This window comes from Apus apus, chromosome 4 (assembly GCF_020740795.1).
Source record: "Apus apus isolate bApuApu2 chromosome 4, bApuApu2.pri.cur, whole genome shotgun sequence".
NCBI lineage: Eukaryota > Metazoa > Chordata > Aves > Apodiformes > Apodidae > Apus > Apus apus.
Window position 1 is genome coordinate 11,247,216 of NC_067285.1, and position 23,971 is coordinate 11,271,186.

Genomic DNA, 23,971 nt, shown 5'->3' on the forward strand with positions numbered 1-23,971 from the left:
ATTATTATTACCAACAGGCTGTAACTAATAGTAACCATTTAGCTGGGAGATACAGAAACAGGTTCGCAGTTAATTGGTTTACAGTAGATTTAGCTGAGGTCTGGTGGTTACATTGCAGACAATCCATCATTGTTGTAAACAGCATGAAGTTATGCCCAGCCTCAAGTACTGTAAGTCTCCCTTTGCCTGGGATCTTGTGTTAGTATTCCAAGACGTGTCACCAGTGAGCATTTGAGTGAAATCTCTAGAAGAATGTGGAACAAATCTGCAAGTCTCTTTCTGAAATGCCCTGCCAAAAATACTATAAAGTCTTCCATGTCAGGAAGGAAATGCTAAAAACATTAATGAAAAAATAAACTCTCCTGGAAATCAAATGGGAATGAGTGAGAGCAGGCAGATGGGGATGGAATAAAATTCCAATGGAAGAGCCTTTAATTTCCTCCAGTCTCAAAGCGTGTGGGCATTTGCAAGTACTTGTTAAAGCTCAGGCCCCTGTCCTGCTGCACGGGCACCCACCAACCCTGCTGTTTGCAGTAAGGGACCAGCAGCTTCCACGGACAGCAGACCAACCTCTGCAATCAGGTTTTGGTGATCTCCTCGGGACAGCAGTAGTGTCCACTCTGTGGGGAAGAGATCTAGTGAGAGAGGAGCACAGCACCTGGGGGAGTAATTGCTGTTCCTGGAAACATGAGGCAGCTAGAGCAGAACAGGTGATAAAAGAGTGGTGAAGAATCTCTAAATCCCCCCTCCCACCAACTGCTGTCATTTCATTTCCAAAAGCTTGTCGCTGTCTCGATCAGCATTTATGTGACTACATCTCTGCCATGCCTGAGTGATTTATCTAAATATCAGCAGCTACTGTAAATGACTGTACAGCAAAGGTGGAGGAGGAGGAGAAACGCGACTTTCCCTCTGTGAAATCAGGCACAGGTGCCTCTTCCCAGCAACTCCAATACATTTACATCAGTCACGGGGGGAGCAAAAGAGCCTGCTCAGACATTTAAGGCCGCTTAACTAATTGAATTAAAATGTTTCCTCTGGAAAGACTACACACATGTATGTATGCATTTATGTATGTATTGCACCTTCACTTTGCACCTTTGCTTCCGGTCCCCGTGCGGTGCTTGGGTACGTTGGGGCTCAGAAGCAGGTTTTAGGGGTTTGAGCCGGTGGGAATGCACAGGGGAGGAAGGGATCAGATGGTGTGAGTTTAAAAGTTGGGGTGAGTCCTTCTTGGAGTGCGTGTGTGTGAGAAAGAGAGGGGGAGTGAGGAACCAACCACTCACGAAACCCGCGGGGCGGCTGCGGGAGGAGTGTGATGCAGAAGTGATGCGAAGTGAGAGGGAGCAGAGAGAGAGCGAGAGGGAGAGGAGCGAGCTGTGACTCCACACAGGCAGCCGGCAGGAATCACCAGCCAGGATCACCAGCCAGGATTTGCTCCTCTCTTTCTCCCTCTCTCTTTCTGATTTCAATTCAGCTCCTCCCCCGTGTGGTTGTGGCTTTGCCTTCCATCAAAAGCCTGATCAGCAACGCCAGTCTTGGGGGGTGAAAAAAAAGAAAAAAAAAAAAAAATCGGCGCAGGGGGGAGAGGAAAAAAAAAAGAAAAAGTGCAAAAGAAGGAAAAGAAAACAAGCGTGGGAAAAAAAAAAAAAAAAAGAGGGGGAAGAAAGCAATCTCCCCTACCCCCCAGCGGCATCTAACACAGCAGAGTCTGAAACTTTACGGAGTTGTCGCTGTGTTTACCCAGCGGCGGGTAAACCAGCAGCACCTTGCTCTCTCGCTCCTGCTCTTTCTTCCTCGCACTCATCAGCAGTCAGCAGCGATGGAAAAAGTTGCTGGCTGGTACCCAGCCTGGCACGTTGCTCTCCTGTACTGGACATGGCTTTTCCTCTTCACTTTTGGCTTTACCGGCGCAGAAATAACTTGCAGATCCTGCCATTCCCAGGTGAAGCCGCAGCAGCAGCATCCGCAGCAGGGATTGTTAATGCATTTGAGGACCGACCGAGGAGAAAAGGAGCAGAGGAAGTTCCCAGGGGAGAAGGGAGGTGAGAGAGGGCAAGGGGCCGGGATGGAGGCAGAAGATGCCGGGCTGCAAGAGCCCCTCGCCCCTTCCCTCGCGGAGCAGAAATCCAGCGGCTGGAAGACTCGGCGGTTGAGGAGGGAGCCCGACAAAGTGGCCGGGGAGAGCCGGCACCGAGCGGCGGCGGCTCCAGCCGAAGAGCATCCCCGCCTGGGCCACGCATCCCCCGCGGCGGGCGGGCGGCCGGGGCCGGGGCGGCGGGGCCGCAGCCCGCGGGGCACGGCGGGGCGGGAGCCGGGGGACGGCGCCGCCCGCTCCGGAGCGGAGGAGCTGCGGCTGGGCAGCACCACCTTCGCCCTGGCCGGAGACTCGGCGCACAACCAAGCCATGGTGCACTGGTCCGGGCACAACAGCAGCGTGAGTGCCGCCGCGGGGGCGGGCGGGGGGCTTGCTTTTTGTCCTTGCTTTCCTTCTTTTTATTCCTTTTACGTGGGCGGGGGGAAGGGGGGGGGGGTGTTGGGTTTTTCTTCTTCGATGAGGGGATTTTGCGCCTCCGGGGGCCGTGGATTGGCTTCGCTTAGCAGTGTGCAGTGGGGCAGAAGTGCCTCAAAAGGATCATTCTTCTGCAGCAAAAAAACTTTCCGCCGCCCGCCCGCTGAGCACAGCCCCCTTCCCCGTCACGCTGGAGGCAGGGAGGGATAAGCCAGTGCTGCCGCTCGCACTGGAGAGCGGAAAGATCGGTCTCGGGGGGATCCGTCTTTACACTCTGCCTTCCCCCCCAGGGTAACAGCCCCCGCCGGGAGCTCAGCTGCAAGCACGGCCTGGGAAAACTCCTCTGGTCCTGCTGCTCCTTCTCCTCCTCCCAGCCCTGGGGGGCCTATCAGCCCAAGGGCTCATCCCCAGGCCGTGCTGATGTAGAGATGGAGGGTGTCAGGACTTCATCTCCGAGGTGACTCTGTACAGGGGTTAAAGCTGCTTTTTTTGCCTCTTGTCACCAGGGTATTAAAATGAGACAGTTCTTCTCTCTTTCATGTAATCTGGACCTTTCCCATGAATAGCAGCAGCACAGCCCTCACATTAGCCAAGCAGAAGTAAGCCATCCAGAGAAGTAGGTGACTGGCTTCCAGGCTGGAGCAGTAGTCATGACATCAAAGTTACCAAGTTAACTTGAGCCCTGTCAAGTTGATTTGAGTCCTGTATTCCTGCAGCTTCTGCTGCAGAGGTTACCTGGAGCCAGAGGGCTGATGCCTGGGAAACGCAGAGTTGCCTGGAGTGCTTTCTGCCTGCCATTAACTCTCCTTGTGGACTAGCTTAAGTGGGGGGGATCTCTATGTCTGAATGCTCCAACTTTGGTCACTTTACCTCTTCCAGATAATAAGCAGAATTTGGGTAAGAGAAAGGGACACCAGCACAACATGGTCGTTGCCAATGCAACTTCCCAGGAGAAAGAGGGACTTGGGATCCTCGCTAAGGTATCTGCAGCTATATAATGTCAAAAGATTTCTAGCTGCTTGGCAGAAATCCTTGCTCTCTGTTTCAGCTTTTAGTACTAGGAGCCTGATAAAATAAAATAATAGTATAATTATTAATTCCTTTTGGTACAGATTGCATTGAGGTGTATCACAGCCACCTAATTTAGCATTACAGTGGAAGTCATAAGCTTCTCACTGTGGGTTTCAGCCCTAGTTAATTGGGACATAGTCTCATGAGGAACTTTTTAATCAATTAATAGACAGAAGAATACTTGTAATTTCTGTTTTGAAGGACTTTCCCCCTTCAACTCAGCTAGCCTGTCTCTTATGTAGTTGTGCTAACGGAAGCTGCCTTGTAGGAACTTGGGTCTGCTCATAGGAATTGAATTGAGGCTGACACTGATTTAAGTGACCCATTTGCTATGAAAAAGCTTCTGATATAACAAGTCACCCAGCAGGTATCAGTCTTCCTGGTCTATCATGGCAATTAGGTTTCATCTGTACACTTAGCAAGATACGTGTGTTGTTGCTATATATATGTATTATTATACATGTGCTTAGGTATACATGTGTGTGTTTCTGCCCACTGTGGTGGTAGGGACTATGCTAGGGACTGATTACTTTCCGAGTGTTTTGGTGTACAAATGTTTTCAGGGAGCTGTGGGGAAATAATTTGCTGCTGTCCTTCCTGAAGTGCTGCCAGTTGTGTGGCATACAGGGAGCTTATGCTCCCACTTCGCTGCTGGGGGGGTCTGGCAGTTCTATCTTGTGCTGTGATTGCATCCCCTTTACAGCACTAAATGAAGCTGGGCCCCAGCAGGATTTGGGTGCACAACAGGCTTTCTGGGCTCAGTTGAAGCCACAGTGTGTGTTCAGTAGGTAGCCCAAATCAGCACTGACCTGATGTGGTTGTGTGGAGGTTTTGGGCACTCATCTGAAAAAGCTGGGAGTGGGAGAGGGTTGTGGTGAAATGCTTCCTTTAGGGTCCAATGTATGTAGTTCTGGCTGCACAGGAGTTGCAGGGGATCCCAAGTCCACCCATAGGATGCTGGGTAACCCAATGCCCTGACTGCTCTCCAGCAGCAGTAGCTGCAGGCTGCCTGCCTGCATTTCTTTGCCTTGGCAGGGGGATGCAACACACCTCTTCACATTTCCATTCTTATGTGCTTGGTAAGGGCTGCTCTTAAACAGCTTTTCCCTTTCATCCAGGCACAGGGGCTTTATGAAGCTGGTTGTAGTTTGCAGCATCTGTGTGAGTACAGGAAAAATCCAAAACAAAGCTCAAAATACCCTAGATCCCTTTAGATAGAAAGTCTGAAAACACTGTCACCAACAAGGTTTTCTATTGCAGTGTACGTGATTCTGCTACACTCAGTGTGGTCCCCTGTATCCATATTTTGGAAGTGATTTGGATATAATTGCAATGCTTCTGATGGAGGAGAAGGGACCCTTGAACAGACTTCTGATTTCTGTAAGGGATTGTTGTCAGTGTTTGCAGCTTCTTTCAGGCTTGCCTGCAATTTGTTGTTGAGTGTGTGCACCATCTAACTGATGAGATTCTGCTCTGAGAATGAACTTGCTGTATGCTTGGTAAGTGGTACAATAAGAATAATAAATAGTAGTACAAGTCATCCAGGTATAACTACCAAGATAAATTGTCTTACATCAGGGATCATTTTGGCCCATCAGTGACTTTAGGTACTCCCTGGACAGCTTACCCTCCAGCGCAGTACCTGTAGTAGGGCATTTGGAGGGTGACCAGCTCACATCTGTAGGGACACAGTTCACATGTGTACTAATCCCTCCTGTCCACCTTGGATTTTTCACTGATGGAGTCAGCAGGAACTCCCCAGAGGAAAGCATAGGTGTGTAGAGTCTGGACTGTCAGATAACTGATGAGGATGAAACCAGGAGTGTATCCAGTGTTGTACTAAAATGCAGGAAGGCCCCAGGTTTTTTGACTCCACTGGAGGTAAGCGAGGCCATACAAGGCCATCTGCTATTTCCACAATCCTGAGCTCTTTCAGTCTGTAAAACAGAGAACAGCATCTGCAGCTAAATTGGGTGCTGGAAATGGTCTTTGGCTTGTACTAAGTCCCAGACTGTCTGGGAATTATCCAGGAAGTTGTTAACTAGTCCGTGCCAGCACCCTGCCTAGAAATATTTTGACATTATAATGCAAGTACAGACTATTGAGTCTGTGAATGGGTCCTGGTATTGCTTAATTTACCTGCACTGATACATTCTGAGAGTCTCTCCTCTGGCCTCTGTAGAAACTGGAGTAAAAGTTCCTGTGAGATAAAATCTTCAAATCTCTGCTACGAGACAGACAAGTGAGATCATAGAATCATAGAACTATTCAGGTTGGAAAAGATCCTTGGGATAACCAAGTCCAACCATCATCCCTACTCTACAAAGTTCTCCCCTAAACCATATCCACCAACACCTCATCCAAATGACCCTTAAACACATCCAGGGAGGGTTACTCAACCACCTCCCTGGGCAGCCTATTCCAGTGTCTAACCACTCTTTCTGTGAATTTTTTTTTCCTAAAGTCCAGGCTAAACCTCCCCTGTTCTTAATAAGATTTTTTCTCTAGGCCCTTCACCAGCTTCGTTGGCTTCCTCTGTACTCGCTCCAGCACCTTGATATCTCTCTTGAACTGAGGTGCCCAAAACTGGACACAGTACTCCAGGTGTGGCCTTACCAGTGCTGAGTACAGGGGGACAATCACCTCTCTACTTCTGCTGGTCACACTATTTCTAATACAAAGCCATTGGCTTTCTTGGCCACCTGGGCACACTGCTGGCTCATATTCAGCTGCTTGTCACTTAGAATCCCCAGGTCCTTTCCTGCCAGACAGCTTTCCAGCCACACTTCCCCAAGCCTGTAGTGTTGCACGGGGTTGTTGTGGCCCAGAACATTAACATTAGCCCAATGATCCAATCTATCCAAGTCTCTCTGTAGAGCCTCCCTATCCTGATGCAGATCAACACTCCCGCCTTGCTTGGTGTCATCTGCAAACTCACTTATAATACACTCTATGTCCTTATCAAGATCATCAATAAAGATATTAAAAAGAAACGGTCCCAACACTGAGCCCTGAGGAACACCACTTGTGACTGGCTGCCAGCTGGTTTTGACTCCATTGACTACCACTCTTTGGGCCTGACTGTCCAGCCAGTGCTTGATCCAACAGATCATGTGCTCATCCAGGCCATGAGCAGCCAGGTTTTTTATGAGAGTTCTCTCTCTCTGAGAGATCACTTACCTTTTTTGTGCCACTGAGAAATTTCATCATTGGCGTGGGAGTTGGCATGTTGCCTAGCTTGCAGAGATATCAAACATGCTTCCTGATGTGGTGTATCCAAACACTGTAGATGTGGAGTCCTGATAGCTCCCTTAATGGTCTGCTATAGACTAGGAGAAAACAGCTAGCAGAGATTTGTGTGTGGAGCTAAAAGAGAGACTTTGTTTTAGTGGAGAGAAGCAAATCTCTAGGAAATGTCCGTTATGAGCTTTTGGGATATGGATGGCTCTCAGAGCTTACAAGAAACCGAGACTGATTCTGTACTAGGCTGTCTTGAAGTGAGATTAATGTTTTACCTGTTCCTTTGAAAGCACCCTGGAGAAACTGCAAAAAAGTTTGAGGAGTTCAGAAGGTAAGGGAGTCCGAGCAAGAGCCCTGATGCTAGAGCTTGTGCTATAATGTGGTGCTGTTAAGGAAAGCAGGAGGGGTTTCATATTCACTTACTAAGACAGTTTTCTTTTTCATTGTCTGGATAGAGTGCCCTCCTGGGCTGGGTGTTGGTGTAGATCTCAAGGTGTCTGGCAAATAATTTGAGCCTGTACCCTGCTGTACACCTGGGCATTGGCTTTTACATGGCCACAATACCCCTAAACAGCTGGTTCAAGCTTCTATGATTTACATTACTGGAAAGGAAAAGTTGAACTTCTAGGTTCTGTGCAACAGAAGATCCTCAACAGATTAATGGAGATGGAGTCTGGACCAGATGTGAAACAGCCATGGTCAGACAGGTTTTACATTCCACCTGCAGTAGAAAATCAATACAACTGATGGGTCCAGTGCAGGATGAAGCCTGCAATATTATCATTGCTGTTGTCATATGATCACACTAGAGGACAGACAAAGAGTTAGGTCTCTTATAGGAGAGCTTTTAGGTAAGATGAGAGCTTACAGGTATTACTTGCAAGATTTTACATGGTGTTGCTGACAGGACAAGCTGACCATAGGTAAGGCAAAATAACAGTGCACCTATATATTTCCCATATGTTTGTATTTCCTCCTGGACAAAGTAATTGTGATTAGCCTCTTGTTGGATTTTCAGTTGAAGCATTCAAACCTACTTTATAAATTAGGAACCTCAAGAAGGGTACAGGGCTGCAGCAGGTCCTGCATCCTACAGCCATAAACTGCCTCTTAAATACGTTTTGGTTTCCTTCAAGCCACCCTCTTATTGCCGTCTTGCTTTGTGAATAGCTGTTCCAAGCCTTAGCATTTTGGTTGTTGGAAACTTCTGTCTGATTTCTGTTCTAACATTGCCATTGGGCAATTTAGATTAATTTTCTTCTTTTCATTTGTGCATGTGCTTTTTAATTAAAGTTATTTTCCCTCCCTGGCACTTACGCCCCCTGGAATTACTTTACAGGCAGTGATCATGTTCCCTTTCAGCCTCTGGTTTGCTAAATGAAGCAAGCACTGTTCTTTCTGTATCTGCTTGTAAGACAGATTGTGGAAAGTGAACTGTGAATTTCTAGGAGTCAGGTTCCCAAGAGCTTGAATTTGAATGAGATTTTTTCCTTTTGATGAACACAATTCCATGCAGATGATAACGAATGTATTCCCTTTTACAAGTGAGACAGTAAAGGCATGGCAGATGTATCATAAATTGCCAGTGTTGCTCTGTTCAGACCAGAATGGGACATCAAAATCAGACTGTCACTCTTCACATCTTTTCTCTCTGAGGCCTCTTTGCTCAGATGCTATGTTCATACATCTGTCTGTAGTTGGTACCCTCTGTCCTCCCCTTGCTGGCAGAGCTGTGGCTCCAGTGTAAAACTTCTGGGATGGATGAAGAACCTGACAGCATCATCCTGTGAGTGACCAACGTTACTTTGTAGAACACTGAACCCATCGCTCCCGTTCTCCCATGGCAAGTACATTATTATAAAGAAGATGTTTTAAGGAAATGAATATGGCTGCGGAGCCTGGAGCCAGCTGCGTGGTGAGGAATGACCCCACTGCCAGTTGTTTTGCATTTAGATTGGTTCCTAGAGTGCAGGAAACGGGTCCCAGAAAAAGATTCATCTGAGGAGGATGCCTGTGTTAAAATGCTTCAGTGAGATGTAGTATGCATGCATTGCTTAAATATTGCAATATATAGTAGTATTAATAGTATAATGCACCAGATGCTGGGGCTGTTTCAGGCTAATCTTTTGCTAGAGGTGATGAAAATATATTTAGGAAGGTCTGAGGAAAAAGTGTGTAAACAAAAATTGGGATTTAATCCAGAAAAAAATAAATCAAGTAAAGTTAAAATATTTCTAAAAGTGTTTCAGATTTTGTTCTTCTGAAGTAGATATAGAATCATAGAATCTTAGGGGTTGGAAGGGACCTCGAAAGATCATCTAGTCCAACCCCCCCTGCTAGAGCAGGGTCACCTAGAGCACATCACACAAGAACGCATCCAGGTGGGTTTTGAATGTCTCCAGTGAAGGAGACTCCACAACCTCCCTGGGCAGCCTGTTCCAGTGCTCTAATTTATGCTACTGTGTAGATCGTAAAAGACTTTACATCCATTCTAGTTATGCAGCCTCCTTTAAAAACAAGCCTTCAGTGAAAGAAAACACTAGGAAATTTCCTGTGACTTTCAATAGAACTTAATTTATTTAAGCAGAAAGTTTTGAGCTTTTTTTGGTGTGTAGGTTTTTTTTTGTTGTGCGTGTGTATGATTTGGCAAAAATGAGTCAATAGCTGTAGAATTTCTGCTGTGCTGCAATCCATCTCTAGATATATTTCTTGACTGGTTAAAATGTAGGCTTTTCATAAACAGAATGTGAAATAGGATACGTAGGAAATTGTTGATAGGAACAGCTGTGCACTGAGAGAAAGCAGTGGGTGAAAGAGAATCCGTGAGGAGCAGAAGAAAGGCTTGTCGTTGTTTGAATCTGGTCTCTGTGAAAGTGTTTGGGAGATGGTGAGGAGCTTCCACCTAGACTGACAAGTGGGATTTGCAAATTCCATCATGAGGGGAGATTAAGGAGAATAATGGAAGAGCTCTGACAGTTGCAACTGGTATTTGTGAAATATCAAGAGGCTATAAACTGTATAAAGCAATATGATTATAGTTTTCAGTCTTAATAAAGTGTCTTACAATAGAAAAGGGTTTTCTCCCTTTCCTCCTTTCTTCAGATAAGGCTTTTGTGTTTCTCTGACCTGGCAATTGTGATGAGGTCTGTCCAGAGGTGGAAGCAAGGAGGTCAGAAGTCCTCAACTCATTCTGAAGAGGTTAGAGACCATTCTGACCCTTTCTGTTGTGATGTGGCTTTACACATGAAGGGCTGCAAGATTAGCATTGGCCTTGGACACTCCTGCATCGTCTGGGCCTTTCTTTCTACGCCAGACTGAATTCAGCCCTCTCCTCATGCAGAGCTCCAGCGAGGCGAGTGAAACTGCCCTGCCAGAGACCACTTCCCTGGAAAATGCTGTTGTAGCTTGGCCAGACCATTTCATAGGTTCACACTGATTTCCTTTTGATCCCAAGACTCCTGAGAAACTGTTCCAAACAAATAAAAATCTTGAAATGAAGCTTTTTTTTTATTGATTTGTTTCAAGGCAGCATTTTTAAATGGATTTCCAGTTCTTTTATTCAATAATTAAAAATGATTCAGTGACACAAAAGCCTTGATTCAGTGTCCCACTGAGAGGTGTCTAGTGACATATGAGGTGGTCTGGCCTCTAGTTTCACAGGGCAAGGGTGTCATGTGGATCCTGTGTCCTACCTAACTCCCAGGCCTGGGAATGGTAGATTCAGGTTTTAATTTCATAGCAGAAGAAAAAAAGAAAAATCAGACTGACACAAGGCACTTATTTTATCTGTTTTGGTTTTTTTTTCCTATCTGGCCAGGAAACCAGAAACCAAATGATTCCCACAGCTCTAATTGACATTTCTATGTTAAATTAAAATGGGCCTTGATTCCAATTCAAATGGCAGCATTGGGTGATAGACTAATTATTTTTGAATTTTAAATGCATATAAAAGTTAATGCAGTAAAATTATTTTTGTGCCACTTTCAATCTTTCTGGCTGTCTCTTAAGTCAAACAGCAGTTAACATGAGAGCCCTTAATCCCTAATTATCAGTGCTGCTAACACAATAACACTTTCACTTGGTACCACTTTCTCTCCTTGGGGATCATAAAAGGAAAGTACTTTGAGGAAGAACAGGATATTTTAGGGTATGTCCAAAAGAGTAATTCCTTTCTTTTAGAGGGTCTCCAAGTACTTAATTTAATGTCACATCACAACCCTAAATAGGGGAGGGATGTTCTCCTGTGACAGCACACTGGGACAAGCTGTCTCTGAACTTCTCCCCTGGGTGTTGCCATGCCAGTGACATGCTCAGAGCAGGCTGTCCTGAGGTGCCCTGGCATGTGCCAGTGGGGAGGATAAGGCTGAGTAGAGAGGTGGAGATTCAAGTAGTGTGTGGGAAGAAGGTGAGAAGTTGGACCTATTTTTGCTGCTACAGAGGGATGTCAGTGCCAAGTATCCCCACCACAAGCTGGGGCAGGACCCTCGGTGCTCTCCCCCTGTGCTGAGGTTAGGGGTAGAACTGCTTCTACAGGGGCAGGAAGGTGAAGGCAGTCACAGGTCTTGTGATTTCTCTTTTCCTGAAGGGCAAACTCAGAGATAGCCCAGACGAGAAAAAGCCCATCTCAAGTGAGTGGCTCAGGCCAGATGAAGGGTTTGACCCACACTGTGCTTCTGGGAAGTGTGGCTGAGGAACTTCAGGGTAGGATGAGAAGACCATAAGGCAGCAAATTTCGTGATAGCAGCAACCACCACCTACATTCACCCCCTGAGAGGTTACCCTCATTAAAAAAAAACAACAAACAAACAAAAAAAACCCCAATAAACAAACACAAAACCCAAACAAACCCTTCCCCCCCCCCCCCATAGTTTTGCATTCCCTAATGCAGAAGCAGCAAGGTAGGGAAGATACTCTTGGAAGGTCGGGGCTGGCAAAAACAGTGGAGCACCTCTAGTACATCAAGATATGGCTGGTGTTTATAGGGTGTCTGAAATTAATTCATCAAGACAATTTTCAGACTGCCACCATGAAAACATCACCCATGCCCTGTGTATTGCTTCTTGCTGCCCCTTGGAATCTAACAGTCCATTTGCAGTCTTCCATGTTTTGCTATGTTAAATCAAGAGATGCTTGATCATAGCTTATGCTATGTTAAATGAAGAGATGAAGGAGAAGAGATGGAAGGGGATGATTTGCAGCTGGCATTTCCAGGCAAATGTGCTCCCAAGGCATGGAATGGCAGGAGTTTTTTGGTTGAAGAGTGTTCAGCTACATGTGGGAAGCTCTTGATCCCTTACAGCACCGGGTCCCAGCACAGTGTCACATCCTGTTAGTGTTATATCACCTTTGCTGGTGATTGTTAAGGACAGCAGTGCCATGAGTTCTTGCAGATCATTTTCATGCAGTGCTTCAGGAGGAAGTGAAGGGATTTTTACAGAAACTCAGGCTACTTAGATAACCCAGTGAAGATGGCTCACGTCTTTCCCCAAATATTTCCGTTCCCTCCTCATTCTCACCTCCCCCACTACATTGAAGGTTAAGAAAATAACTCAAGGGAAATATTTTATATAACAAATGTAAACTTGTTTTTCTCTTCAGAAATTGTCCCTGCTCAATATGTGATTTTCTCAAGTGCACCTTTTTTGGGCTGGGGTGAAATAATCATAAAGTTCCGGATTCAGAAATCAATGGGAAATTCCCCACTACTGTGGGAGTGGACCCCATTTCATCATATGGGATAGACTTTGCATGGAAGATTTTTTATTTTAAATCCAAGATGTATTTTCAGTAGATGAGAGAGGTCATGTGCTCCCTTTTTGTGTGTGTGACTGGATCAGTGTAAAACCTTAGAAACAGCTTAATATTCCTTGCCTTGGCCAAGAATGTTGTTAGTACCATTCACTGAATATTCTCTGAAAACAGGCCTAGGAGAACTAATTTCACTGAATATTCAAATGAATATTCAAGGACCTTATTGTTTGAAATATTTACCTATGTATAAGTGTATATGTATTTTTCTGGGTTAAAAATCATAGTTGTGGTGAAAAGCAAGCTCTGTATGCCAAAGAATATATATGGAAATTTAATTTACTTTCTGTTGAGTTTTAGTTCAGGCTTTCAAGAAATAAATATTTTTCTGTAGACAAAAGATAAAAAGCTTTAAATTGATCGTTGTTGGAAATGAAATAAAAATTTGAGAATAGTTGTCTGTAAATCAAAGTCAGTTCTGACTCTGATTACATGTAATATTTTTTTTTTAATTGGAGGGTGTAAACAAGTAAATAAAAGATACAGTAGCAAAACAGCAGATGCATTAAACTTGATACCAAAATGCATGGGTCAGTGGGAAAATGTCACAAGTTAGAGGAGTTGTGAGGATATTAATTCCCTGAGATGTTATTCTGGCTGAGGATCACACCATAGGAGGGACTGCACTTCCCCTCCTCCACTTCATTTGAGCATGTTTCCACACTCCCCTAAAGACATGAAGCAGGACAGCACCTGGGCTGGAGCTGTGAAGGGTAAAGATCTGGGCTTAGCCTGGATCCAGTGACTGTGTATCCTCTCCAGAAGAGCAGCTTAAGTTTAGTAGTAAATATTTAGGTTATTGTGACCCAAAGATTTGATGCAGACCTGCAGTCTTTGGGCAGGTGCAGCTGTTTCTGCTTTTATGTATGTTTAAATGACAAATGACTGTTTTGAAACAAATCAAATGAAAACATTCTCCAGCTTGCCTTTTGAATGAAAAGCTCCAAGTTCAGTGTTGTATTCCATTCTACTTTCAGCTTTTAAAAGTTGTCATTTGGTCCTTTTTTTCTTTTTTTTTTTTTTTTCTTCTTTTTTTTCCATCAGAAGCTCCTCATCCGCTCCTAAGCAACTATTTTTAAAGTTGTTGAAGTTGTCCCTAACTGCAGGCTGTGGCTGTGAGCTGGGCAGGACAGGACAGCAGAGCCCTGCTATCCCACCTGTGATGGAGGGAGCTAGACCATGGACACCTATGGGCCTGGAGCAAGGAACCTAGCTCTGCATTACTATGCTGTTGGATAGGATCCATTGGCCAAGGTCCTGTTACCTTCTCCTCCACCCAAAGACTGTGTTCTGCAGTCACCGAAATCTCTGTTATTTTCATTGTGCTGCAGGCTGGGAACCCATCAGATAGACTCAGCAGCTCCCGTGCCTCCCTCTCACATGGGAACGTGAGTAGTTCTTCCTCCCTGCAAACTCTGGTGTGCTCCATCCTCCTCCTCCTCACCAGCCACCCACCGTGCTGTCTGTTGATGCTGTTGCCTGGCAACCACCCTGTGACAGGCAGCTTGGAGGGAAGCGATGACAACCTGAACTGGCTTCTGAAAGCAGGGATCGTTATTGTAATGTGACAAGCAGTGACAGCTGAGGCACCAACACACTGGGAGTGTGATTCCCCAAAAAATTAAACCAATAAGCACAGGAGGAAGGTGCTGCACACACCTGTGTGTGTAGGTGTGTGAGTGTGGATGCTTTCCCTTGCTGCAGAAGGGCCACGGAAGGCACCTCTTTGTTAACGAAAGATGAACATAAACCTAAAAACTGCCCTGATGAACAGGCCAGCCCTTGAGCAGATGCAGCTGGCGTTGACACTCCAGTATCTCAGCTACTCTGGTGGCCAAGACAGCAGTTCAATGGGAGGCTGCAGCTGCAGGTGTTGGCCAGGGTTAGAGCCAGCAGCCCCTGGTGACTGCTGACACGAATACCCTCTGCACAGAGAGGAAAGTGTTGAGGCTTCAGAATGAAGGTCCTGCTGGGTCAACCTGCCATTTTTCCTCCTGCCTTCCAGATGGACAAGATTATCATAGGCACAAGGATGCAGAGTGGATTCAGCCCTGACAGGAAATTAATGTGGCTGTACAACAACAGTGCCTGTATTTACAGCCCAAAGAACAATAGGGTTAAGGTACAGCTTCACTGCAGGTGAACGTCTTTAATGTAAAGATATTCTGATGCTTCTTTGAACTTTTAAGATGGTGTTAACTGTAGCAAGTATTTCCAGAAAATGTGCTCACGGTTATCCACCTATGCTTTGATGGCCGCTGGTGGCCTTCTGAAATAGCTGTCAATGTGTGTGCTTAGAACAGCAGCACCAATTTTCTTCAGTGCTATTCAAGTTCTTAAGCAGGCTTATCAGTGAGGCACCTGAGTGATGGCTTGAAAGGGAAACAAAACAAACCCCAAACTGCTTTACAAAGATCTTTTCAAAAAGAGTTAAGAAATCACCAGCGCTCCTGTCAGACTGCAAGAGAAAGGAACCCTCACACATAAAGAGAAGAAAGTTCCATTGCCTTAGTTGCTCTATCCTTTCCATCACTCCATTGCATAACTCCATGGCACCACCTCAGAATAAAACAGTTGAGGAGGAATGTTGAGTCCATGTCTGCGCTCCTTTTCTGCTCATGTACATCAGGATTCAGATGAAGTCAAGAGCTGCTTTGTAGCAAGCAGATGGAGAACCCATCTCTTTTCTAATGCTGAGGTACTGAAAGACCAGACAGAAAAAATAATTTCTGAGAAATGTTTTGTTTGACATGGTGGATTTTGGTGAGAAACAAACCTTTACAAGCAAGTAGGGGAAACTGATACCTTGAGAAATTTTAAGAAGAGCAGAGAATATAGTACAAGGGAATCAATATCTCAATATAAAGTGTTACTCAGAAAACCTGTACTTAATCCTCTCTATAGAGAGCATTTTGTTTAAATAAGGACATACTGTATCATAAAACAGATGGAGATCTTTGCTGGAGAGAGTTCAGAGAAAAGGAATGATGTCTGTAATTTGGTGCTCCTGATTAAATATATGGAATTGCATGGTTGACGTCTGAACTTGGATGATAAGATATGAATTATACTTCAACCAATTAGTAAATTTGTCTTTCTAACAAGCTACTCAGATGATCCAGAAATATATTGTGCGGCAGCAACTGATAGAATATTAAAATATTTCATTGTAGAAGTACATGGTATAATAAAGTATGGGAAATGAATACAGTATTGCAATAAAGACAAAACAAGATAGATGACATACAATTTTAAATATTCACCTTCTGCATTGAGTTTACAAAGTACAGATGATGTCACTAAATTGAAAACACCACTGAGATGCATAAATCATTAAACATGAGTATTAGAGCCACTTGGGGAAAGAGAGTTGTCAGAAGAATTTTTCATTAGAAAGTATAATTTAGGCAAAATCAGAAAATTTCTTGGGGGTATGTAATTTTCAGTGACATTTGCTACACTAAAATATCAACCATAATTATCTGCATTCTGATAGTGTCAAAAACTGTAGTGAAAAACATTCCCAGTTGGCTTTTGCTTTGGCACCAATAATATGACAAGATACTAATGCTATATCATGGACACATTTTTTTATACTGAATATATCAGAATATGTGGACCATATGGGACACTACATGATACATTTAGCTCAGTGATCTTAGAGATCTTTTCCAACTTTGATGATTGTGTGATTCTGATTCTCAGAATGTATGGTGGATGCCACTGAAGAATTTTTGCTGAAGGTAACAAGTTGTTTGGGCAGTGAAGCCACTGTAGGGAGGTAAGTCAGTGGGTAGTCTCAAAGGCAAGACAGTATTTTCCTTTCTGAGACAGTACTTTCGAGGATTTTATCACTGGCACCTCTGGAGTGGCAGGAACCCCTCTATATAAGTTTCAATTAGTGTTTAATGTTCTGACATTGTCGAAAGGAAATGCTTTGAAGCTATAGGTTATCAGCTGAAAAATGTTTACTGATACTAATTTTCATGGGAAATGTCATGATCTTGCCATTCCTTCTTGGGACAGAGAGCACACATCAGCCTGTGTGAAACCCTCACAGAACAGAAATTGTGACTTCTGTAACGTTCAAATAGAGAATGCAGCTTGGAAGGTGATATTTAAACAAATCTCACCAATTTATGCTTTCTATAAAATAATCCTTACTGGCTGCTATAAAGTCAAGATGAAGGTAACTTGAATATCAAATACTCCTTTTTGTTCCTGGAACAGTCTCAGCTTTACTGAGGGATAGATCTATGGGAAGTCAGAAGTGTGGCAGCTGGGCTGCCTCTTAACTAGCCAGAAACTCAAGGGGAGAATAGATTGCAAGAGAAACATGTGAAATCCCAGAGCTATTTTTGCTGTTCTGACCCCTTTGGCTGCTGAGTCTGTTGACAGCTGGGATCCTAAGGCATTTCCACCCAAGTAAGAGGCCCCTAAAGATGTTGATCACTAACATTGTTTTAGCAGAGAACAAAGTGATGTCTCGTTGTGATAACTGCAAATCCTGTGCAAGGTTCTTTTTACAGCAGTGAAATGCTCTAAAGATAAATATTTCATTCCTGGCTCCAAGAACTGACAGTCTGTTAGCCATGATCTGGGAGGGAGATACAGCCACTCACACAATGCAGCAGCAGTTAGAAGGAGTGTCCTGGATTCCCTTACTTAGGAGTCAGATAACTTGATTGCAATGGTCTCTTTCTTAGGCAGAGGTAGACTAGAGAATTGGTTCTTCCTTACATGTGTGAACAGGCAACAAGAAGCAGCAGAAAAATGAGTTTACAAATGCATTAAGTGATTGCTAAGTTCACCCTAGTAAAGTTTTTTTTGATGTGATTTAGATAATTAACTTTTAAAAGAAAATAATAATAATAAAGAAATTACAGACAGGCAGAAACAAATGAGATGGGTATTGTTTTTAGGGTGTGGTGAGAGGCAGCAGAGGTAATTTGAAGAAATCCCTAGTATAAATTTGCCTTTGAAAAGCACCCAGCTGACTGTACTTCCCTGTCTTCCCAGGAGGAAGGAATAAGTGATCAAGGAGGAGGAAGAGATATGATGGGCAGGAAGTAGGGTGACTGAATGTTTTGTAGGACTGCATGAAGTTGTAAGTAGTCTGTTGACGAACAGCTTTTCTAGTGGATTAGCTGACTAGTGGTTGCTAAGCTTTGGAGAAAGCTCTTGTTGGGTGACCTCAACAGCTGAAGAAGAATGCTGTGGCTTGAAGTGTTTTTTAGCAGTGAAGAGGTGCCAAGGAAGAAGTGTGTCTTAAGCAGGTAGGAAGCCTCTCTGTTGTGTGTGTGCATGCTAATGGCACAATGAGAAGACTTGGCACAGTAAAGAGGGTAAGGCTGCAAAGCAGTGTGCTAAGTAAGATGTTGCCTGCAAAATGTAGGGAATGGAGCTGCAAAGTGAAGTTGCTGATAGAGCAGAAGAACTTGATGCTGTTAGAAAGCTAGGTTTGTGGGACATGGCTTTGGAAGTGAAAGAGCAGTCAAGGGAAAAGCTGGAGTCAAGGAAAGTATTGTGGACTAGAGTAATGCAATAAGAGCAGTTGGTTTTAGGAGTGGTTTAGCTCCAGAATTGGCCAAAAAAGTGCTTTAGAAGGGACTGAACATTTCTCTAGTCAAGATGTAGGCAGCTGGATTAGTTTCATTCAAAAAGAAAGAGCATGAACTTTTTGAGGGATGTGGATTTTGGACTTAAGTGATGTAGAAGCTCTGGCTGGTAGCAAAGAGTGAGATACAGGAATAGAGCAAGGATACAACTGAAGAAGCCTGACTATCCACTGGTGAATGTTGTGGTGTTGAAACAGCTTGGAGGAGGAAATAAAGAGATAAATTGGCAGATATTAATACTGCTAGCAAAAATTTAATGCTCAGTGAGCAGTGACAGTTGCTGGAGGATGGGACATAAATGGAAGAGTTTACCTAAATAGTAGCTTTCCATGCTGTGACTTTCTCTGCATACACTGTGCTGCTTGTTCTCAGCATTTGTGAATGAAAGACATCCCTCTCTGCCACCACCTGCGGAGGTTTGACATGAGCCAGCCAGCAAGTTGTCTGATGCATCTGGTTTAATTGTATTTCAATGCTTGGAGTCAGAGCTATAATATGTGAACAAGACCCTCTTAAGGGATGTAGGTAATTACACAAATTGGTGTGGAGACATCTTGCCAGAAGAGATGTATTTTGTTTACCTTCTTGAATTTGGCAGGGAATGGCCTTGCTATTTGTAGAGGTACAAGTTGTTATAGCTGGGGAGCTGCTGTCTGGGCTCAGAAAGGAGTGAAGTAATTGGGGACTACAAAAGCCGGTATCCTAGCAGCTTCTGTTTTTAGAAGGGTGATGTAAGCAAAAGGCCTTTATACCCTCCTGTATCGCTGTGACAAAAGCTCGTGCAGACAAGGGATTGCTCTGGTCTCGGTGGGGAGTTCTGGTGCTGCATTTTTGCCTTCTCTGCACACAGCCTTAGAAACAAGCTCTCCCTCAGCTGTCGCGCAGTGGCAGCAGCTTGTCTGCAGCCTGGCTGGGGTGTGAGGCTGAGACCTGTGGTGCAGCAGCCTGTCAGTGTGGAGCTGAGGAGGGGCGATCTCATTTGCTTGGCTTACAGTGAGTTACCTGAAGTGTAGCTGTAATTTACCTTAGCTCATGCTGAGAGGCATTTAAACCGAATTTTCTGTCAAAAGGAGGAGACCTCATGTGGACAGTTACCACAGATGGGCTAATGTGGGGTAACTCTTTAAGTTGTACTAGCGTGAGATACCTCATGTAAATCCTCAGACTTTTCCAGTTGAAGCTTTTGCATGTCTGCCCACAGAAGCTTGCACTTGAGCATTGCTCCTTGGGTTTTTTCTTAAGGTGCTGTTGCCAGTCTGTGGCAAAGGGTTGTTTGGCTCTGATCATGTTGGAGTAAAGGGACCATCTTTATGGAGGTCTGGGATGATATCTTGTGCTGCATTTCTGTTGAGGTGCCAGGCTTTCCCTGTCATCCTCCGGCTTAGGAGCTGACTTGTTCAAGACAGGATTTAGCACTTGGCCAGCCTTTTAATCCACTTCATCATACCCCTGACTTTTAAAAGAGATCTGAATTGTTCACTTTAGAATAGAAAAACAGTATTTAAAGGTGTGTGGGATGAGTGTTTATTCCTGGGCCAGTCCTATTATCTATTAATGTTAAATGTTCCAGCAATCCCATCTGTTATGGAAAGATAATACATCACAAGAACCATGTAAAGGTCTTGACAAGACTCTTTCAGCTGATGGTGTCTATTGCTACTGAACAGCATTTCCCCTGCACATAAGCAGAATGCAGGTCTGTCCACATAGCTCAGCTAGCTGCAACCTGCCACTGACATCACTTCTGTTCCCTCACAGAGGGTAAATTGCAGCCAGGTTGGAAGATTTTGCTAATTAAAAAATATTATATGGTCTCCTTCCCCCCAATGAACAATGCAATTGAATTATCATTAGAGCTTGTACAGAACCTTTGATAACAATGGAGTCATTTGTATGAAATTCAGCCTTAGTTTTCTTATTCCTCCAAGTCCCATCATTGTGTTCATTGTACTTTGAAGTCATAGCTAAGCTTCTCTCTCTTGCTATTCACCTGATTTATTTCAGCCCCAGCACACAGCTTCTAAATACTTGTTAAATTTGTTTCTGAACAAAAGGACTAAAATCCAAGTCTGTTTTAAATGAAAGACATGTGACAGTTGTGGTTCCATTCATTTGCTTGTATCTCTGCTGTATCAAGAGAGCTATTGTTATGCATGCAGTACTGGAAAATAATCATACTAATAAAAAATAATAAAACTCTCGGGGTTTGCTGTCAATAGCAACAATCTAAAGAGAACTCAAGCCTAGAGCGTGAGTGATGATATTTTGGTTTTGCTGCTAAAATGTAATACTTTCCAGAAGACAGGAGCTAGAGGGATCTACTCAGTTTCTGAAGCCAGCTCCTTGTGTGGTATGACGGGTCATCCAGCTCCACTCTGGACCCTTTTAGTGGGCATATATTAGTTTCTCAATGATGTGTGACTTAGGGTGCTGCTCTGGAGGATTGGTAACTTTATGTGGGAGCTCTGCCTCATGGCCCTTCTGTATTTCTTCTCTTTCCACAGCAAACCCTTTTCTGACTTGGGAATATGCTCTTTCTTGAGCAGGGCTGGAGCAGGTGTTCAAGAGCTTAGAGAGAAGTTCGAGTGAACTCGCGTGTGAGAAGGTTTATAAAGTTGCGGGAGGGTTGCTTTTGACTCCGGTGACTCTGTGGATGATACTGTGTGTACAGGAGGATGTTCCTGCTGCCTTTATTCCTTCTGGATATCACAGCTTTGACTGGCTTCCAAGAACTGGCCTTCCTCAAAGGAGAAATTAAAAGTGTTGTTGGCACCCACTTTGAGTGGGATCAGTGTCAGCACTGGTGGTGAACTTGGCCTTGTAGGAGTTGTGCTTGTCTAGGCTAGGTGGTTGGCTTCACTCAGGAAGATTATTTTTTTCAATTGAGATGAGTAAAAACCTACGGAATCCCAGGTTCAATGAAAATCCTGGTTATTTAAAACCTACTGCCTCTATGTTAGTCTGCTGTTAAAACAGAGCAGAAGGGCTGGGCAGGTGGGATTAGTTTTCTCTCTCTGATAAAAACAGATTAATTTTAACATTGGCTAAAATTGCATCCATTTTTTCTTGGTAAATGAACCATAAGACACATTGTCAGAAGTGAGCCTTCCATAATGACTGCAGTTAATATTTTAGAGCCATTTTCTCTGTGGATCAGAGCTTAGACTCAAGCATATGAGAATCAGCAATATACGCTGTACATTAGCTTGATTTCTATTCATTTGCAGCTCAAGAGTATTCTTCCCTTCCCCCATGCTAATTTTGGAATACTTCAGAGTTCTGTTCTGTAGAGCAAGGGATTTGCATCTGATTTCATACCCAGGTATATGCATATTTATTTTGAGGTGTCTCAAAGGCAGAAGGGAGGTAGCACAGCTCATGTGCTTGTGGATCTAAGCTGAGGCTTTGGAAATCTCAGTTCAGCTGCCTGCTCTGCTGCAGAGCTCCTTTGTGTTTTCCAGAAAATCCTCGTGCTTATAGTGACTCAGTTTCCTGCAGGTATATTAATCCTTGCCCTGCTTCCCATGGGACACATGAATCCAAATCACTTCAAATGCTGTGGTGAACTAGAATACTCAGCATCATCCAAAGGTATAGGGAGAAGATTTCCTAGTGCTCATTGGCAAAGCACCTATTCAAGTCAGGTGTAGTTCTTTTCAAAGGCTCATTTTGGATGTTGCATTTACTCCGCTGATTTTTGCTCTCAGAGCATGACAGTCTGCTTGGACAGAGCTCAGCAAGAAGCATTAGTTTTAATTTATGGAACTGTCCACTGCATTAGGTAAGGACCATTTCTGCGGTAGTTAGTTCTGTGGAGCTCATCTAAGCAATTGTTCCTACTATCCTGACCTGGTCTTGTTCCTTCGTGGTGCAAGGAAGGGATGAGTATTGTGTTTTGAGAGCAAGAAGAAAAGTTGGACCTCAGCAGGGAATGAGTGGCTGAGGCTGCCATGGGACCATGCCTGTGGGTTGGTGTGGTTGGTTGTTTCACATTGTGAGCATTGTCTGTGGGAGTGGGAAGAGATTAGTGAGTGGAGGTTATTGTGCATGACAGTTCTGGCAGTGTATTTCTCCTTAGATAAAGAAGTAGCCTTAATTGCCAAGGGACAAAAACAGGGACATTTGGAAAATATTTTTAACTCCAAGAGGTTGCTAGTGAAACATACTGTTTTAGTGATTGATAACCACTTACGCTAAGCAACTGTTTCTACAACTTGGGTGTTGTTTTTATCCCAAAGGAGTAACAGAAGATGGAAGCTGTTATTCTTGCTGTTTTCCCGTAATAAGCTGTACATTTTCCCCAAAAAGCCTTTACCAGTTTAATGCTTTTCATCCTTGCTCACATAAGAAAAAGGGTGCTGCAAAGGCTCAGGAAAGGTTTCAGGAACATAACACTTAATTAAAAGAAATTGGAAAGCACCAGCAGCACAGCTGGGGAGAGTCAGAATTCTCATGTCATGTCTTTATTATGGGAATCCTCAGGGCTCCTGCTAGCACTCTCTGCTCTTTGCTGTCTCCGTCCCATCTCACAGCTCTCCCTGCAGCATTGCCACTAAAGAAACTCACTTTTTTGTTTACAAATATCTCATAAAAAAATTATCAGCACCATCTATTGGGGAAACAAAGGAATTGGTTTCTTCACTGATTTGAATATGCAAAATCCTGTGGTGTTTTTGCTTCTTTTTTGATTTCTAGCTATAGCTTAAAGTGAAAATGTGCCTAGGCAACCTGCTTGTTTTTTGACTTAGAGCAGCCTGGAGTTTATGCATGGGGGATTGTGCCTTGTTTCAAAAGGTACCTTCAAGAAATGCAGTGAACCATTTAAAAGGGGGCAAGCAGACAAAGATTCAAATGTCAAAATGGTGCCTTGGCCATGGTGGCTTCTGTCACATCAATAGGACAAGGGCAACAGCTAAGAAACAATTTGCCACTGAGGAGATGGGCATGTCTAGTGCCTTGAGTCAATCCTGACTAGTGTGTCTGAGAAATCTGGGTGAAGAATGGGATATTTGACCTTCCTGATCTTTTAGGACAAAGAAAACTCTATAGCTTGAAGAAAAGGCAGAGGAATTATAGTTAGCAGAAGACTGACTTCAAGGCACATTTCAGGGTTAGAGAGTAGTCACGATCTGAAGTAATTTCAGGACAAGCAGTCTGATCAGCACTGACTCTTCCTGATCAGATTAGTGGCCTCCTTAGCATGTTTCCGGGAATTTACATGTGTAGAGCCTATTGAGACATCTAGTGTGAAATTACCTCCTAAGGCTTACTTTTTCTGCTATGTTATGGGCTTCTCCCTGTTTCTCCAGTACTCTCATCCATTGCATTTCTGTGCTGTTTATGTAGTATTATATCACCAGTGTGTCTGTCTTCCTTCCACTCCTCCTTTAATAACAAGTAATTTCTTGCTAGGAGGACTGTGCCTGCAGGCTAAGGTTTGAATCCCACTATTGATAAGCAATGATACTGCAAGGATACAGTAAGTAATGGTCTCTTAAGTCAACAAGATCTGATCCCTGCTGCTGTTGCAAACACATAACTCCTGCACGGATGGACCAAGACCTGTTTTACTGCTGGCTTTAATAGTTTGCCCTACAGTATTTGTTGGAGAGCATTTAAATCTTTCTGATCTCTCAACTGAAAAAAAAAATAAAATCTTTCCTTACTGCCCAGTATAATTGTATTTAGATTTTGTTTATGCATTACTGCCAAGACAGTCTTA

At 44.0% G+C, this 23,971-nt stretch overlaps 1 protein-coding gene across 3 annotated transcripts in view; it reads left to right on the plus strand.

Annotated features, from left to right (window-relative positions):
* Window positions 1–1,665: 1,665 nt before the first annotated feature.
* Window positions 1,666–23,971, plus strand: part of SORCS1 (sortilin related VPS10 domain containing receptor 1) — a 275,819-nt gene continuing 253,513 nt past the window's right edge. For 2 of the 3 annotated variants that reach the window (XM_051619104.1, XM_051619105.1), the window contains exon 1: window positions 2,338–2,437. In XM_051619104.1, coding sequence (XP_051475064.1) covers window positions 2,408–2,437 — 30 coding nt within the window. In that variant the 5' untranslated portion in view covers window positions 2,338–2,407. Of the gene's footprint in view, window positions 2,438–23,971 lie in introns of all 3 variants that reach the window. The other variant, XM_051619103.1, reaches the window with a different exon arrangement.